The sequence below is a fragment of the Microchirus variegatus genome (assembly GCF_963457635.1).
Source record: "Microchirus variegatus genome assembly, chromosome: 3".
Taxonomy (NCBI): Eukaryota; Metazoa; Chordata; class Actinopteri; order Pleuronectiformes; family Soleidae; genus Microchirus; species Microchirus variegatus.
Window position 1 is genome coordinate 2365640 of NC_139804.1, and position 19862 is coordinate 2385501.

General features: G+C 38.2%; 1 protein-coding gene across 1 annotated transcript in view; it reads left to right on the forward strand.

Moving 5' to 3' along the window:
* cadm1b (cell adhesion molecule 1b) overlaps nt 1-13683 on the forward strand; it is a gene marked incomplete at both ends in the record, with an annotated part of 229800 nt that extends 216117 nt beyond the window's left edge. The window contains 2 exons of the mRNA XM_083886529.1: nt 13282-13410; nt 13565-13683. Coding sequence (XP_083742655.1) covers nt 13282-13410; nt 13565-13683 — 248 coding nt within the window. The remainder of the gene's footprint in view (nt 1-13281; nt 13411-13564) is intronic.
* Nucleotides 13684-19862: the final 6179 nt, after the last annotated feature.

Genomic DNA, 19862 nt, shown 5'->3' on the forward strand with positions numbered 1-19862 from the left:
TAAATGTAAATTTCAATATAAACGCTAACGATAAACATTACATTTAAATCTATTATAGCGGCAGAGAAAACACATGTATGTTGACAAACATAGGTGCAACATTTAATATTTAGATTTAACTATTTAATATATAAGTTAACAAATATTGGTGTAAATGTGGAACAAGTTAACATTAAAAACACTTATTTTAAACCTAGCTTGAAGCTAAATGTGGAAAAATCTTCGTGTTGTTTTCAACTTAAGCTTAAAAACAGATGACTCAGATGTTATGCTAACGCTAACAGACCCTGTTCATACAGTATCAAACAATGTGTAAAAAAGTGTTTTTAACGTTAACCTTTTCCACATTTACACCAATATTTGTTGACTCATATATTAAATAGTTAAAACTAAATATTAAATGTTGCACCTAAATGTTAAATGTAAATTTCACTATAAATGCTAACTATAAATATTGCATTTAAATCTATTATATCGGCAGAGAAAACACGTATGTTGGCGTAAATGTGGAAACAGCTAACGGTAAAAAACACTTTTTTAAACCTAGCTTGAAGCTAAATGTGGAAAAATCCTGGTGTTGTTTTCGACTTCAGCTTAAAAACACTTGACGCAGCTGTTGCTAACGCTAACAGACCGTGTGCATATGCACATTTTTGGTAAGCTAACTACAGGTAGGTTCTAGTTAGTTACTGTAAATAATGCTTTTTAACTTTTTGTGAACTAGCTGCATACGTTTAAAAAAAAAAACAGCAAATATGTGCTGAACTAGCAGTGGGAGTAATGTTAGCATCCGGCTAACATCTTTTTCTGCTGACTCGTTGTCCTCTAAAGTGACCAGGCCGTTGAAATCAATCAAAAATCGTCTTGAAATCACTTGTTTCTCTTAAGTCACCTTAAATCTTTGCTTCTTACTGTGATGTGTTAGCGCGCAGAATTAGCAAAGTTCTGCGGGCTAAGCATGTTTACCCTCGTCACATAAAAACAACAGATAAGGACACTCGAATGTTCTACATCCATAATAGGGCTACAGTAATTATGAATTATGATGAATTATTCAATTATGAGTAAACTCTTTTAATAATTGATCAGTTTAAGTGTTTAATAAAACACATTTTCTGACTTAAATAGAACAAAGAAATCATTAAAAGTGATTTTCGAGTGTTGGGAAACATCGATCTACAGGTTTGAAAATTTTGTGACATGTTACGAACCAAACAATTGATCGACTATAAGAAACAAGCGTTAGTTTCAGCCCGAGTCGCCTTGTTTTCGTCTCTCTGGGTGTAAAACAGGAAGTTGGTTTCTCCGAGCTGTGCATGACTCAGCGACCTTAAGCTCTTCTGCTCTGAATAACACCGACACGTCTTCTGTGTTTTTCTGCTGTAACATTCCAGTCATTTCACGAAAAAAGACAGACTGGAAAGAGGATTTGCCCGTGATTTATGCAGCACATGCTGGGAGGATGTAATTGAGCTTTCTTGCAGTCGGCTGCTCTTCTAAATACCCCCGTCACCAGGGCAATGCTAAGCCGGCTTGCGGTAGATTGCTAGCGCGCTACCTTAATCAGCGTAACGGCACAGTGTCGCGTTCTCCTCGCGCCAACAAGGAAGTGAACGCGGTGATTTCTTTATTCACGCTGTGTGAGTCTGTGTGAGCGCTGCTGCCACCAGCTGTGATTCTTCTGCTGTAATCAGTCTATGAACCGAGCTACTGCTGCTAATGCTACTGCTGCTACTATACTGTATCCTATCCTCGGCTCATCTCGTCGTGACTCTGCACTTTTTATTTTTGCTTTTCTATCAGTGATAGAACCTGGTGGGTTTTTTTCAGTATCTGCTCTAGCGAGGTTCAGCTGAGCCGATACTAAAATGTGACGTCAACAGAATGCCGGCCGCTGATTGGTCAGAGAGTGTCGTCACTGACGAGTCATGAACGCGACTCTGGTAGTTAAAATATGACTTAAAAATTCTACTTATAATTTCAAAAACTACTTATAGTTCCAAATTCTACGTATAGTTCCAAATTCTACTTATAGTTCCAAATTCTACTTATAGTTCCAAAATCTACGTATAGTTCCAAATTCTACTTATAGTTCCAAATTTTACTTATAGTTCCAAAATATACTTATAGTTCCAAAATCTACGATTAGTTCCAAAATCTACGTATAGTTCCAAATTCTACTTATAGTTCCAAAATCTACGTATAGATGTGTCCAAAATCTACGTATAGTTCCGAAATCTACTTATAGTTACAAAATCTACTTATAGTTCCAAAATCTATGTATAGTTCCAAAATCTACGTATAGTTCCAAAATCTACGTATAGTTCCAAAATCTACGTATAGTTCCAAATTCTACTTATAGTTCCAAAATCTACGTATAGATGTGTCCAAAATCTACATATAGTTCCGAAATCTACTTATAATTACAAAATCTACTTATAGTTCCAAATTCTACTTATAGTTCCAAATTCTACTTATAATTAAAAAATCTACTTATAATTCAAAACTCTACTTATATTTCCTAATTCTACTTTTATTTATAGTTATAGCCTGTCTTTGAAATATCCTGATTTTTATGATTTTTTTTCCGGAAAAACCGGAGTAAAATGTTTCTGGAAATTTGAGCTCCATCAAAGTAAAATGTAACCAATGTTCACAGAAACAAAAACAAGCTCTCGTTTCTGTGAAATAAAGTCAATTTGACGTTGTTTTAACAAAGATCTAAACAGACAAAACAAAATAAAAGTCCTCCACATGCTCTTTGTTAGTGCTTGTGTGTGGACAGAGGGTGGAATTTACCCACAATCCCCGGCTCTGCAGGAATAAAAGGCGGGAGTCTGTGGCAATAATGCTGCAGCTCATCAGGCGCTCAAAGATGATCCAATTCAGTGCAAACGCAGGGACATGAGATCCAGACTGAGCCTTTAGAGAATCCTCAGAATCCTCAGAATCCTCAGAATCCTCAGAATCCACAGAGGAAACAGGAAATATGTGACACGTTTGATTGGAAGGGAAAAAACAAACTTTTTCACAGATCTGCAGGGTTACGTTTTTCTTCACAACTCAACTTTGGCTAAATACATTAAAGGCTCATATATGTGTAACTGACATCATTTTGGTTAGAGTCGGAATCTTTTGAGAATAAAGATGTAATTTTACAAGAATAAAGTTGTAATATTACAAAAAATAAAGTTGTAATGTTACAGGTATGAAGTTGTAATATTACAAGAATAAAGTTGTAATTTTACAGACACAAAGTTGTAATATTACAAGAATAAAGTATTCATTTTACAATCAAAAAGTTGTAATATTACAAGAATAAAGTATTCATTTAACAATCATAAAGTTGATATATTACAAGAATAAAGTTGTAATTTTACAAGCATAAAGACGTAATATTACAAGAATAAAGTTGTAATATTACAAAAATAAAGTTGTAATGTTACAGGTATGAAGTTGTAATATTACAAGAATAAAGTTGTAATTTTACAGACACAAAGTTGTAATATTACAAGAATAAAGTATTCATTTTACAATCAAAAAGTTGTAATATTACAAGAATAAAGTATTCATTTAACAATCATAAAGTTGTAATATTACAAGAATAAAGTTGTAATTTTACAAGCATAAAGACGTAATATTACAAGAATAAAATTGGAATATTACAAATGTGAAGTCGTACTATTACAAGAAGAAAGTTGTAATTTTACAGGCATAAAGTTGTAATATTACAAGAATAAAGTCACAATATTTCAAGAATAAAGTCATAATATTATAAGAATAAAATTGTAATATTACAGGTATGAAGTCGTATTACAAGAATAAAATTGTTATATTACAAGTATGAAGTTTTAATATTACAAGAATAAAATTGTAATATTACAGGCATGAAGTTGTAATATTACAAGAATAAAGTCACAATATTTCAAGAATAAAGTCATAATATTCCAAGAATAAAGTTGTAATTTTACAAGCACAAAGTTGTAATATTACAAGAATAAAGTTGCAATATTACAAGAATAAAGTTGTAATTTTACAGACATAAAGTCGTAATATAACAAGAATAAAGTTGTCATTTTACAAACATAAAGTCATAATATTACAAGAATAAAGTCGTAATTTTACAAGAATAAAGTTGTAATTTTACAAGCAAAAAGTCATAATATTACAAGAATAAAGTCACAATATTTCAAGAATAAAGTCGTAATATTATGAGAATAAAGTTGTAATTTTACAAGAATAAAATCATCATTTTAGATTTTAAAAACAGTCGTGTGTTTTTAACTCCACACACACACACAAAGTGGTTTCAGGGTTTTATTTACACTTAATCTGTGACTCACAGAAAACACTATAATTTCAGGGTTATTTTCACATTTCGTTCTCACAAACAGCCAAAATGAGGAATGTGTGTGGTTTAGTGTCAGATGGTATTTTTAAGAATCCGTTTCTGGCAGCTTTTCATCCGTGTCTGGTTGTGCTTGTTTCCTCGCTCACCCTCAGCGCTGCTACATGTGAAGTGTTGGCAGGTTTCCACGGCGATGTAGTCTGGAGATTGAAGCCCTCCACCGTGTGTGTGTGTGTGTGTGTGTGTGTGTGCGTTTGCACGACTGACTCGAGCAAACACTGTCGTTCCGAGTGCCTTTTTCAACGCCATTAATCCACAAACATTTACCAGCATCAGTGGAAATTCTCCCATGTATCGTTTGTCTTTAAAGTTTTTCCAATGGAAAAGAAAATTAAAGAATCGTTTAAAGATGCTAATCTCAGATCCGTCTGAAATTGGGATTTCCTCCAACCTGTGTACACTTCTTCTTCTTCTTCTTCTTCTTCTGCTTCTAAATGTTTATTAAAGAGGGAAAATACTGGAATAGTCAGTTTTAATTGGTCTCCAGGGAAAATGTTAGTCATGTCAGCCCAGACTCAAGTTAAAAGTCTGTTTTTGTTGCAGTAATATCGTCTTCTTCTTCTTCCTTTCATGTTGAAATTATTGAGAAATCTACTTTGTAATATATTACATTATTGTTATTTTTATATATATATACATATAAATTAGTGCTGGGCACGTTAGCGGCGGTTAACGGCGCATGACGCGTTTCAATGACGACTGACCCGGAAAAAGACGCACATGACGTCATGTTTACGTGCCACGGCACCGGAGTCCAGGCACCGTTTACCAGTTAGCTCCGTTAGCTCCTTTAGCGCCGTTAGCGCGCCTACAGGCGAACTGCACGGCGTCAATGTTAGCGCATGATGTGTTTCCATGACGTCTGACCGGACAAAGACATGCGTGACGTCATGTTTACGTGTCTCCCGATTGTAAAAAATCAGTTTCTAAAGTCCAGGCACTGTATACCACTGTTTACCACTTAGCTACGTTAGCTGCGACTCCTTTAGCGCCGTTAGCGCGCCCACAGTGTGTACTGCGTATGTGTGCCTCTTTTTTTTAAAGTTAAGCGTTATTTTAGAGACTCATTTTAACAAATCCGAAGTCACATAAACATGACGTCACGCGCGTCTTTTTCCTGGTCGGTCAGCATGGAAACGCGCTAGCTTTAATGTGCGTTAGCGTTGACGCCGTTAACACCGTTAACGTGCCCAGCACTACTACTAATGTGTAATTAATAACCCTTCTGTTACGATTGGCATGTGTAATTCTCATTAAGCGTAACTCTTAGTGCGTTTGCGATATCTAGAAAACTCAGAAACTACAGACTGGCGATCTGTCGCCCTTTGTCAGCTGAGATTGGCACAGCGCCCCCCTGTGGTGACCCTCACGTGGAGGATAAAACAGTAGAAGATGGATGAATTGATAGCGGAATGCAGAGAAATAGAGCTACAATTGCGCCAATATACTTTTCATTAGCGTAGAACCTTAGGGCGACGGCCAATCAGTGTTGAGATTTTCCGAAATCTCAACACTGATTGGCCGTCGCCTCAGTCGCGATTTCTTGCAAAAAGTTTAAAACGCGATAGTAGTGGTTACAATGTGATGTAGAAAGTGACACAATCTTGTTTTATATTTTACATAAACTATGTGTTTTCAATTTGCTATTTAGTGTTTTTTGTTTGACGGACGGGAATTTAGTGAGTGATGGCATTTCCAGTATAGCGCCTGTAGGGGGTGCTATTGGCCTGACATTAAAAATACTGACTTGAGAGCTGAACAGTCGTCTTTGTAATCTCTCTCCCCCAGAACACGATTATGTCAAATCACGTTGCAGCATGAGACGATAATGCAAAAAACACCATCAATTCTCGACCACTAGATGGCATCAACGGACCACGACGAACCGTGAAACACTGGATTATATCGCAGGACTGAATCCTCACTGACGCCAAATTGGTGCAATGTCACCGTGGTCACGATCAAACAAAAACATAACAATAAGCGCTCGTGGAAATGTGCTGATGCAAACGTTGACGTCCTATCAATCAAAAAAAAAAAAGATCGGGATCAGGACATCGGTAATTAAAGTGGGGGGAGGGGGGGGTGACATTAGGTTCCGCGTAATGAGCTCTGTGACGAGTTCTAATCTCAACGCTGACAGGTAAGTCAGACAGGACGATCTGTTTCTGACCACGCTGGCAATTAGTCATACAGAGACTGTGTGTGTGTGTGTGCGTGTGTGTGTGCGCAGCGAGCCGCTGCTGTGCATCGGTGTGTGTGAAACAGTTTGTTTACCGTGTCAGCGAGGCCAGATAGAGAGAGAGAGAACGCGTCTGTGCTCCATGTTAATGAACATTCACCCACCGAATGCACACACACACACACACACACACACACACACACACACGCACACACACCTCGGTGCCCTCACCTTGATCCCGGCTGTCTCTCTTTTGACACATCCACGAGGATCTCGGCCCCCACAGAGCTCCACCAGGGAGAGTTTTTATTTAACGGCCTAGAAAAACCTTCCCAGAGTAAGAACCGAGGCTCTTATCAGGGAAAAATGTCAAAGAGAGACTTAAAAAAAAAAAAAAAAAAAAAAAAAATCCCTTCAGTTCAGTGCACCTTCAGTATCGACGGTCACGGTTGGCCGAGCGTCATGTTGTCCATATCAAGTACACTCCTGAGCAGCAGGAGAGAGAGAGCGCCGCGGAAAAAAAAGAAGAAGAAAAACACGGTGTCTTGTTCAACATATTAAACACGACGATGAGCACGAGCGTCGTTTCTCGTCTTTTATTCGCTCGTCTCTGTCGCTGAACCACATTCGTTCAGGTCGTCGTTATCTAAAGCTGCTTTTCGGCAAAGCACGGTTTAGGGTGGTTTACTCGAGTAATTTGATTTACTTGAATTTCTTGCGCGTTATTTGGAAATCATGATTAATAGACACAATATTCATCCATTTAAAAACGTATTTATTGAACCACCAAAATTCAACTTTAAATATAATTTAAAAGAACAGCCACAAATTACGGAGCCCCGAAGCGATATGACAAAAAAAAACAAAAAACATTTAAATCTCGAGTTTCCAAAAAAATATGAAAAAAAAATGTTGGTAAAAAAAATGTTTGGGAAAAAAAAAATTTTTTAATCTTTTTTTGGAAACTTGAGATCTCGACCTGCCAAAAAAAACATGAAAAAAAATTATTTAAAGAAAAAAAATGTACATAATTTTTTCCAAAATATATGACGGAGGGTGAAACAGTCCGTAAAAGGCAGAAAATGTCCAAAGCGTGGGACAATTTCACACTTAAACAAGAAGCCAACATGGTGCGGTGCTAGCGTAAACACGCGCTAACGTAAAGATTGGTGTTAGCTGATTTAATACAGTTTACCGGTGCGTACCGTATTTGTAGCGATGTCGTGACTCGAGGAATAATTGGCAGAATACTCGATTACAAAAATATTCAGCCCTAGCTTGTTTAAATAGTATGTTCTCAAAGTGGGCGGAGTCATCACGGCGCGGCTGCATGAAACTGCAGCGACTTTGTTTTTTACGTTCAACGCACAGACGAGTGACGAGTGACTTGTTAAGCAGTTGTTTTCAGCGTAACCGAATCATTAGAATCAGTTCAGTCACTGCACTGAAATACGTCGGTAGTACCGCGGTTTGTGATGCTAGCAGTGCTGTCGCTAAGTTCACCAGACTGCTCTGTTAAATATTGACATTTTAGACATTTTCCCTGGTAATTGTTGGAGATAAACCCAGATTTTTTAAGGATTGTGAAGTCTTTTTAACTCATCTACAGTTCGGCATTGTTCTGCTTTGATTCTTGTGTCGGACGTCTCTTCCTGTGACGACACTCACAATTCTTGCCTTCCCGTCACTGACCAGTTGTTTTTAGTGTCAAAGAACTCTTTTTTAAGCAGCACATTTCTGTTCTCGAACGTTTCTCGGTTTTCGTGTATTCAGATTCAGCCTGGACAACTAAAACGATCGCGCAGGTAACGCGCGGAAAATTGGCGAGAGGCTGAAACGTGCAGTGCGAACACTGATCTGTAATTTAAAACATGCCGTAATGCAGCAGCAAAGTGTCTGTTGTGAATCAGGCTTTGCTCTCGCTACGTAAATGTGCCTATTTTGAAAAGTTGAAGAGAACGTGATTTAGGCAGCATTTCCCACGATGCAGATGATACGACCTAAAATATTGGGTAGAGGAATTTAAAAGTCAAAAGATCAGGTATCAGTCTGTGGCAAATTCAAGTTTCTTTTTTTAAACCAACACGTCTCTTAAATTTCCGTACAATGTTAGTAGAAACACAGGATGTGATGTGATGTTTTGGGGTCGGGATTCATTTGCTTTGAACAATATTATTGGCCCGCGGCTAAATTTACTTGCATGTTCTCCCTCGGTGTTCGTGGGTTTTCCCCCGCCGAGTTCCTCCGGTTTCCTCCCACAGAAACAACAGAACAGAACATGCAGAGGTTAATTGGACTCTCTACGCTGAAGGTTGAAGGTGTGAGTGTGAGAGTGAACGCTTGTTTGCTTCTGTGAACGTGTGACCCACATTTTAGCCCTGTGTGTCAGCAGGGATTGGGTCTAGCGCCCCCTTGAGACCCTCACGTGGAGGATAAAGTGGAGTTTACAAAAGTGTACTGTTTTTTTGAGGAAAATGTGCTGTTTAATGAATATTTTTTGGTGTATCATCTGCATAGAGGGAAACTCTGTTTCTCAGATTACGTTCCGCGTAATGAGCTCTGTGTAACCAGACTCGGTTAAATAGTGTTAGTTAGGCCTGGTTCATTAGGTTTGCATCGCTGCTGCATTCTGTCATGTTTTAATTATAGATTAGAGTGTTCAAAAAACTCTGGATTTTGAACACTCTTGAACAATTACCCACAATCCTTTGTGTGCACTTGTTTTGGCAATTTCAAAATGCTACTAGAGTGACAGCTACATACGGAAGCGTATTGCATTCACTTTAAAAAAAAAACAAAAAAAACCAACACTCCTGTTTTTCTCAGTAATTAATTATCGGTTTGATTTTTTGAATATTTTGAATGTTTTTCTGACTAATATTTTGTTTCCCTTGTTTTTCTGAGTAATTTTTTTTCAGTTTTTCTCATAGGAGAACCCTTTTTGGTATCCAGGTGGAACCTGAACCCCTTTGGAGGGTTCCACCAAGAACCCTTTTAAAACACTTTATTCAGGAAAGGGGTTTTAAAGGGTTCTCTGGATCAAAATGGTTCTTACCGGAACCATTAGTGTTACCAAGAACCCTTGACTAACAATTTCTTCTAGCATGAATGAATTTTTGAAATTCAGGAAATGATCCATATGCCTTGATGCACTTTGACAGTGAGCTGACTTTTTTCAAAGAAAAAAAAAAAAAAAAAAGTATCTCGGAATGACTTGAAATTTACCATCATAATAGTCGGCATCGCCCTGAACAAGGATCTGTTGAAAATATTTGCAAAACCCTTAAGGAATAATTTTAATGAATTTTTGAAATTCAGGGAATGATCCATTTGCCCTGAAGCACTTTGACAGTGAGCTGAGTTTCTTCTCAAAAACAAAAAGAAAAAAAAATATTTGCAAACCTTTTGAGGAAAAATTGTTGTATTTTCTTCAAAGCTACAGAGAGCCACTGCAGAGGGACCGAAGAGCCACTTGAATCTCTAGAGCCGTAGGTTGTCGACCCCTGAGTTAGACTGAATCTAAATACATTGGGGAGGTATGAACAAAAATTCCAAGAAATGTTGGAGAACTGAAAAAAAAAAAAATAGCTCTTTGACACTCTCTACAACTAGTTAGTGACAGGTAGAAATGTAGAAATAACAGAAGCTTCGTCTTCAGGTTAATTGCTCAGAATTCCACCCTCGGAGCTTTATTCAAGGTTGAGACGTGAAAAAGTGTCAGTAAACTCGTCCTCGCGGTGGAGAAAACCCTCGTCTTTTTATCAAAATCATTCAGGTTGAGGTTAAAGCGTGACTAGTGAGTGATGGAAAATTGAGCTGCTCTGTCATGCGGCACAGAACAAGTACAGCCGTTCCCTTCGACCGCCGCTACCCCATCAGTGCAAAATGTGCCCGGTTATAGACTATTGATAAATGCCCCCCAGAACTGTTCTGAGACATTTAGAGGGTTCTGCCTGGTTCTTCTGCTGATGATAAATCTGCTTTAAATGTGGCGACAGTGATACTCGCTGACACCTGAGTTCGGCGGCGTATATTTCTCCGCCTGAGGAGGCCAGACGCCCCAATTTATCCCCCAAACTTGTGTCTATCTCTGGTGATTGAGCTCTATAACTTCCACAAATTGCCTTTTAAATCACAATGTATTTTAACAGTGTGTGAACTCTGCTGCCCAAATTGTGAAAGAATATTTTTTTCCAACCCTGCTCACTCCAGAGAGAGAGAGAAAGCAGCTCCTCTACTTTTGCTTATAACTTATATACAGAGGCGATTCTAGAGTCTGTAGGGGCCCTAAGCAAAAATTCCCAGGGGGCCCCTTCCTTCCAACCAGTGTTCAAAAAAAAAAAAATTTCAAAATTAATGAAATAACATGGAAATGTTATTGTGTTAACATTAACAGAGGCGATTCTAGAGTCTGTAGGGTCTGTGGGCCCTAAGCAAAAATTCCCAGGGGGCCCTTCCAGGTGGAACCTGAACCCTATGGAGGGTTCCACCAAGAACCCGTTTAAAACACTTTATTCAGGAAAGGGGTTTTAAAGGGTTCTCTTGATCAAAATGGTTCTTACTGGAACCATTAGTGTTACCAAGAACCCTATAACTTATATACAGAGGCGATTCTAGAGTCTGTAGGGGCCCTAAGCACAAATTCCCAGGGGGCCCTTCCAACCAGTGTTCAAAAAATGTTTTTTTCAAAATGAATGAAATAACATGGAAACGTTATTGTGTTAACATTTACAGAGGCGATTCTAGAGTCTGTAGGGTCTGTGGGCCCTAAGCAAAAATTTGCCTGCCTTGCCTGTTCACAAGCTGCGCCTCTGCTTATACAATAATTTTTTAAATGAATATTTTCATTTATTCATCACCTGAAAAGTTAACAACCGTCGTGTTTTCGTTGCCGTACGATGAGCCCTTTAATCGAATCACTCAGGTCGTGCTTCTCAAAGTCATGAAAGGATTTTCAAACTGAATTTCAAGGACGTCGTGTTATCAAAAATGAGCTGAAGGACTGTTCTCATGTGAAGGATCCTTCAGTTTCTTGGAAAGAACGAGTGTCGTCGTCGTCGTCGTCTTACCGAGAATTTTACAATTGTTTTGTTCCCACAGCACTGCACGATTACCCACAATCCTTTGTGTGCACTTGTTTTGGCAATTTCAAAATGCTACTAGAGTGACAGCTACACGTGTATTTTTTAGAATTTAACTATATTCTGTTTCTACCTACGTAGGCGTATTGCATTCACTTGAAAAAAAAAACACTCCTGTTTTTCTCAGCAATTAATTTTCGGTTCGATTTTCTGATTTTTTTTTTTCAGTTTTTTTGACAAATATTTTTTTTCCAGATTTTCTGTCAAATTTTTTTCCTGATTTTCTGAGTATTTTTTTTCTATTTTTCGGGAGTAATTTTTTTTTCTGTTTTTCAGAGTAAATTTCTTTCAGTTTTTTGTGCAAATTTTTTTCCCCTGTTTTTCGCAGTAAAATAATGACTCAGAAAAACAGAAAAAAAATGACTGAAAATCCCACACTGCAGCTGCTGGTCAACTGCTGCCTCGTGTGGTCATTTTGTGTCACTGAGGTTAAAATGAACAAAAGATTTTAAAACATTGAGTCAACCAAATAACACATGTGAGTTATGGAGGCAGAAATGAATCAACAACACCTTTGTGCCAGGAGCTTAAATTGCTGATTTTCTCAATGGACTTTGGTGCAGGAGAGTGAGTGGGTTAAAATGTTAATGTCCCACCTAGAAAATGAAGGTTATTCTTTATAAGTCATTGTCAAAACCTCATACAAACACACACTTCTCTTCAAACTGTATTGGCTTTTTGTAGCTGATGTTGCTAGTTAGCTTAAATGATAGCTAATATGCCAGAAGTTAATTGTAATAAAAAACAACAACAGTTTAGTAGCTTCTCTTCTCTTTTTTATTTATTAGTGACAGGTTGTTAATCAATCACTTAATGGCTCCATCGCACAATTGCTAGCTTGTTTCATCCACACATTCCCAGAAGCTAGCAAAGAGTTTTGCCTCGTTTCTGTGGAATCTGATTCAGAAGGATCTTTGACTTTAATAAATCCTGAACACTGAGACATTATTTTACATATTTTTATTTCTATAGCTTAACACAAAGGTGTCTCAAAACAAAATAATACATAAAACAACTTTTGCTAAGCTAACTATGTCTAGCTTTACGTTTGCTGTAGGGTTAGCGTTTCCCGGAAAATCTCAAACTATTCTTCTTTTAAAGTAATGACTTTTGTGAATTTAAATGTGAATTTTTGTCACAGACGATGAAGTGACGAAAAATAGAAGTGGGGAAACATTTTTTTTAAATTATAAAACGTGAATTAACAGCTTAACTCAGAGGGATTATACATTTGCAAACTTATTGGCAGTACGTGGTGGGATTTGTCGGTAAGAACTAAACGGTGTAATTGTGTCTTTGTGGACCCGAATTATTCTCCTTATTTTGCTTCTCTAAAGCCTTTTTACAGTCGGTGTTTCCGCGCTGAAACTCTTCCGGGGAACATAAAGCCTTTCAGTTTATCTCGACAGCCATAACGATGTAACGGTCGCGCTTTCAACACATCCGCGTGAACGCGACGCGTTAGCTTTAGCGACCGCACAAGGCTTTTCTGATCACACGGTTTAGTTTAGTTATTTTTTTTTTTACGGTGGTTATTGTTCTGTTTCCAGACTCCAGAGCCGGAGAGGGGGCGCCGCAGAAAATTGACCACGCTGTCATCGGGGGAGTGGTTGCCGTGGTGATGTTCGCCATCCTTTGTGCACTCATCGTTCTCGGTCGATACTTTGCCAGACACAAAGGTAAAAAGGGCCGGACCGTGCAATCATACTTGATCATGAACACATCTCAAGAGATCAAGTTGAGATTGAGGAGGAGGAGGAGGAGGAGGAGGAGGAGGAGGAGGAGGAGGAGGAGGAGGAAGGGTGGGCTAATTTGTCTGCACTGTTTTTGCAGGAACTTACTTCACGCACGAAGCCAAAGGGGCGGACGACGCCGCCGACGCCGACACGGCCATCATCAACGCGGAAGGCGGACACAACAACACAGACGAGAAGAAGGAGTACTATATCTAAAGTGGACGGGCCAGGAGAGACGGGTGGGAAACGCTGCTGGTGATGATGATGGTGGTGGTGTTGGTGGTGATGGTGGCGCTATAGGAGCATTACGTCTAACTCTGTTTGGTTACGAGACGGCACGAGGGTGGGGGGGGGGGGGGATGAAGAAAATCGTGGAAAGTTAGGACTGCCGTGTCCGAGTGGTAATAAGAGGCATTGCTGAGTCTCCTGTCCGACCCTTCCTGGACCGCTGGGGCGGATTCTGTACAGTTCAATTATTTTACAGACAATTTTGTGCCTTGTTCTATTTCCTTTTTGTTTGTTTCTGTTGTTTGTTTTTCCCCTGTCACACGCTTGTCGGATTGGATTTTTTTGTTTGTTTGTTTGTTTTTTTTTTTCATTCCATCCGATCTGATCTTTTTCTGAGGAGATGAGAAGGACTGGAGCTCGTGTACGACAGACCTGACCAGACGGCGAATTAACACTTAACTAGAAGACACTAAGGCTCCGTCCCAATACCTCCCTCTTAATATTTCCCCTTGGTTTTGAGTTCCCTCAACCTTAAATTCCCCTAGTTGAGTGAAGTGCTATTGGGACACCACTACGTGTAAATTAGCGTAATGAACGTAACGAACGTGCTAACCTACGTCACATGTTGACAATTCTACTGGTGGAGCGTGCTACTATTTTCAGTCAGGAAAAATGCCGGCGAATCCAGCTGTTGTGTCGCCTGTTGCGTTGGCTGTGTTTGTTTTTCCGTCAACGTTAATGCTATATCACCAATGTGATCCAAACACTGACAAAACTACCCAGATGTAGCAGAGCTAGCTAGCTGGCTATTTGCCGAGTGCTTCGAGAGCGTTTTGCGTACTCTCTCCAAGCACTCGGCAAATAGCCCGCTAGCTAGCTAGTTAGCTAGCTGATTTCATAAATCGTCACTTATTTTCTGACATTAGTGTTCAAAGCTCAACTGTCCTTTGGACGTGTATCAAACCAACACATTCCAACACATTTCGACACTGTAACGTGCTTATTTACGAAAATGTATTACAACGGAAATGTTCCTCGTCAGATGTGGCCGCCATCTTTGTTGAAAAATATCAGCCGGCTCGCTGAATTCGCAAAGCATCATGGGTAATTTCATCTTCCACTTCTTTTTAAGCCTGCATTGGAGCTCACTACATTTTGAGGGTTGGCTATAAGCGCAAAATTTAGGGTTAGGGCAAAAATTTAGGGTTATGGGAGGTATTGGGGCGGGGCCTTAGTTTTTATGTTTGTGCAACTCAACCCAGACCTTTAAAAAATATACATAAACATGAGATAGTCACGTTTTCCACACACTAAGATTACATGTTTGCTAGTTTTTTTTACTATTTCATGTTTACTTTCAACTGGACCCAAACTGTCCCTCGGAGTGTTGACACAAATCAATCATGTTGAATGGTAAAGAGACGCAAAATAAGCGCTCGACATGCTAGCAACTAGCCGCCCAACCAGTTAGGTCATAGGGCAACCTGAAAACAACTAATACTAACAAACCGCAAGCTAGCATACGTCAGTAAATTCATTCCTTGCTGGTGCAAGTTTGTCCTCACTGGGTCAAGGTCAGGACTCGGCCTTTAAGGTCACTGTGTTGATTTCCAGAAATACAACAGAGTATTCCTGATTTAGCATTTGCTAACTGGGACCCACAGATTTGTTTCAGGTCCCCAAAAACAAATTTGTGGACTTTTCCCCAACCTTTAGTTAAGAATTATGTGTAGGTGTATAAAAGTATGGTTGTAATTCATTTAATTTCCATAAAACATCTCGTGGAAATGATATGAAGTGTTACAGATACCATACTGTAAGTGCCATGACATGGATTTTAAACATTTCTGTAGAGAAATTCAAAAATGTCAGTTCCTTAAAACCCTGGCAACATCAAGTGGTCTGATTAGACTGAACACTGAAGTAACAAATACATCAAATCTAGTTCTAAAACGAGTTTGTTTGTCTTATTTCGTCCAAAATAGCTTCTCTTAGCTTAAAAGATGAGGAAAAAATACGAATGAAGAACAAACTCTCAATGAAAAGTTGATCTTAAAACGATCGTGACGTCCATTCTTCATCCATACAAAGGAAAAAATGGCAAACTTTTCTCTAATTAGAGGCAAAATAGAAGTGAGAAAGTGGATTTAAACGTAAAAGTGCAGGGTCACGCTGTGTTCTGTCACTGATTCTGCAGCCATTGGTGGTGAAATCCTAATGAAAAACAAACCCTCAGTGACACTTGTTAGATATCGACGCAGCCCGTTATGCGTGCGTTCGCCTTGATTTTTTCACATTTTCATACCGCCCACATCAACGACCCTGGACCAAATAATTATCCGAGTGTCCGTGTCCACGCAGACAAAACGTGGGGAATGTTACGGGGAATTCTCGATCGTACCATTATGTTTGAACGCATCGCGTTGAATGGGAGGAAAAGAATGTCACATTTTCAAGGGCATTGTCCTTTCAGACGACGGATCAGGTGCCCAGGTTCTACGTTCCGTATGTTTCAGAGCCCCGGCGAGTGGAAAAAGAGATTTACATCTTTTTCTTTTTGGCCTTGTCCATACTTGAGTAAAAAGAAAACCAATTCAATCCTTAGAAATATAAGTGAGTTACATTTCCTCGGCATCTGTAAAGACCTTTCACGTTTTAAGAACTTGGGAATGCTTTTGCTCTTATACAAACAAACATATATATATATATATATATATATATATATATTTGAAAGATTATTTCTTCACCGAGGAGACGCGTACTCGTCCAAACGTCTTTCTTTATTCACCAAACCATGACGTCCTGTACGAAGAGTGAAATCAGTTTTTTAAAAAAGAGGTGTAAAGCTGTGGTGCGTAACTTTTATATATATATATATATTTCAAATCATTGTAATTGACTCTTATCAGCTCCACACGACTCTGTGACGACTGTGGAGTTTTCCTGTTACCAAAGCTAACGTCGTCGGAGTCGGTGGCTATTGTTTACATGTGCGAAATGTCTTCATTCCGAAAGGATTTGTTTCCGATTTTTTTAATTCCAATCTTTTGCATGGACGCAAAATTAGCAGCAGCAGAAGAAGAAGAAGCTTCACATCCGATTCCGTAGTCAACGAACGCTTCTGCGTCTTTAGCATCGACGTGCTAGCTTCAAACCAGGAAGTCGTGATCGGATCGGTTGTTTGTATGAACACCGATCGGCGTTTACTGTACCGGCCTTCTCGTTCGGAATGACGTTTGTTTCTGAATGGGCTGTATCGCATCGGAGTTTTTTTGGATTGCCGCGTTTGCGCGACACGATTCTCGATCTTCTGGTCGATCTTTGTTCCAGCGCTCTTAGAAATAAGGGGTTCCGAAAGGGTTCTTCTACAAGGGCCGAGGTTCTACCTGGAACCATTTGCTTCTGAAAAACCCTTTTCCCGAAAGAAAAGGTTTTTCAAGGGTTCTTGGTAACACTAATGGTTCCAAGTAAGAACCATTTTGATCCAGAGAACCCTTTAAAAGCCCTTTTACTGAATAAAGGGATTTAAAAGGGTTCTTGGTGGATCCCTAATAAAAAAAGGGTTCTCCTATGAGGACAAGCCAAAGAACCTTACATGGTTCTACTTTTGTTTTCACTTTTATTTCTAAGAGTGTACTCTCACCTGTGGTCAGTAGAATGAGAATGAGATCACAGGTTTTCCCAGAAGCTCTCAAAAGTTCAGCCGTCCAAGTGACTCGGATGGAAAAGTTACGCACTGCAGCTTTAACAAGAATCTGTAAAACGTATTACGAAAAAAAACGAGGACGACCACTGCCTTAAACTCGTCGTTATCAAGGAAAAGACTGAAGGACGTAATTTTAGTGCCTTCTTTGATTTTGAGGCATATGGTTAATATCATACAGTATCCTCGTATATATATATATATATACATGGTCTTTAACATGGCTAACGGAAAAAAACATGACGTACATTTAAAAAGAAAAAGCTGGGTGAGTTTTATCTTGATCTTTTCCTTTATTTTATTTTATTTGATTTAATTCCTGTGTATCCGGGCGTTCAGGCAGCTTCCAATGACTTTTCCATAATTACTTTATTTATTTTTATTTTCCAGGTCAAACTTTCACAATAATCACAGAGGAAACGCTATAATTAGCTCCAATTAAGGAACATTTATGTGTTTTTATTTTTACATGTTTCACTTTTGGTGTCATGGATCCAGTTCTGTGCATGACCGTGTTCATTTGCAGTTTTTGATATTATCTTAAATTGCTGCTTTTAATTAATTAATTAAGGAACATTTAAAAAAAAAAAAAAAGATTGTCGAGAGCATCGTTTTAATCCAGTTTTTCTTTAATTATTATTATTATTATTATCGTATTTTATATATACTTGATATTTAGTACGTTTGAGTTCACTCTCTCAGGTTCATGAGTATTAATAGTTGTGTTTTTTTTGTTTTTTGCATCTCAGGTAGAATGCAAATCCACCCCCCCCCCCCCCCCCGAGTATATACTGTAGTACCACGGCTATTTCGAAAAGTGACAAAAAAGAAAAAATATCACGGGATGTACATGTTTCTCTCTTTTTGTTCCCAGTTGTACATGTTCATGTGTTCTTAAAAATAATATGGTGCACTGTTACGGTAAAAATGTTAATTATTTTGCATAGACCTAGTTCACAAAGAAAGAAAAACTAGATTTGTTAAGCAGATGTACAGTTCAGTGTCAACAACAAACAACAACAACAACAAAAAAAAAAACTATCATGTTCATAACACTTTGCTCATGTCGTATATCGGTTATTTGGTATTTAAGAGGGCGCCACCACAGGCCGGTGAAAAACCTCTGTTTTTTTGCGTTCCGTAGATGAAAAACCATGGCGTGTTTTACTGTGACATGACGTTTTTTTTGTTATGAACGATCTGTGACGACGTCTCGGATGAAACTCGCGTTCGAAGCCTGGAGGATTTGACGAGAAAGATTTGAAGAGAGAACGAAGACGAGGACGAGGACGAGGTTGTTTTTAAAGTTGTCTGAACTGGATTTTTCTCTCGTAAAAACCAGGCAAAGGTGGTTTTTTTTCTTTCTTTCTTTTGTGTCGTGAAGGATGTTTTTCTCATAGGACCGTACATATTTTGTATTGGTTGACGCCGACATTTTTACAAAAGGAAAAAAAAAATATTCAGAAGAGTACTTGTCTTAATAAAAAGATATCAATGTTTAAAGTGGTGTGTTGTTGTATTTTTTAACTGAATTTAATTTTTGCTAAAATGCTCGTACAGTAAATTTACATATAATAAACTATGGTATATACTATGTATGTGAACTATGTACCTTCATATTACACAACTACTTTATTTACTACATATATGCACATACATATTTACTACAACTATTTACGATGTTTTTACAATTCCTTGTCAAACTCACATAGAAATTAAGATTTCTTGAGATGACTAAAAAAAATTGTGCCTACATTTTGCTGCCAATTTGGGATTCAACCTTTAAAACTTGGAAGTATTTTTAGACAACGTAGTATTTTTGTGGAATCAACCTTTAAAACTTGGAAGTATTTTTTAGGCAAAGTAGTGTTTTTGTGGAATCAACCTTTAAAACTTGGAAGTATTTTTTAGACAACGTAGTATTTTTGTGGAATCAACCGTTAAAACTTGCCCCTCCTCATCATTCCAAACACCTGTTGCTAACTGTCCAAATCCTGTGAAAAACAGAGAAAGTAACATATTTTAAATTTGTAATATTTCAACAACGGTTAATGATAGAGATAACAATTTTGGTTTGTGACAACAGGAGGCTTTCAGGAACTCCCACATTTAAATTTATAACAAACGGGTGTGAATTGACAGAGAAATTACACTTTTAAAATCACCCTCGTCTTGATTTAAAAAAAAAAACTCCAAAGCAGAGTTTTAACATGGGAGTTAATGGGAGGTTTGAGCAGATTTTAAGAAATACTGCAAGTCATTATGAAAAAGAACAACAGACATAGTTAGACAACAACCAGAGCAACGTTTTGATGTAAAAACTGTCTGTGTGGGTTGTAAATTGTGAGCAGGAGAAGACTTTGTTCGGAGAGTTTTGTCAGTATTTTCCTGGACCACATTATAAAATCTGAAAACGTACAAAACTTAAACTGTGATAGTTTAAAAACCGTAAAAGGTATCAACA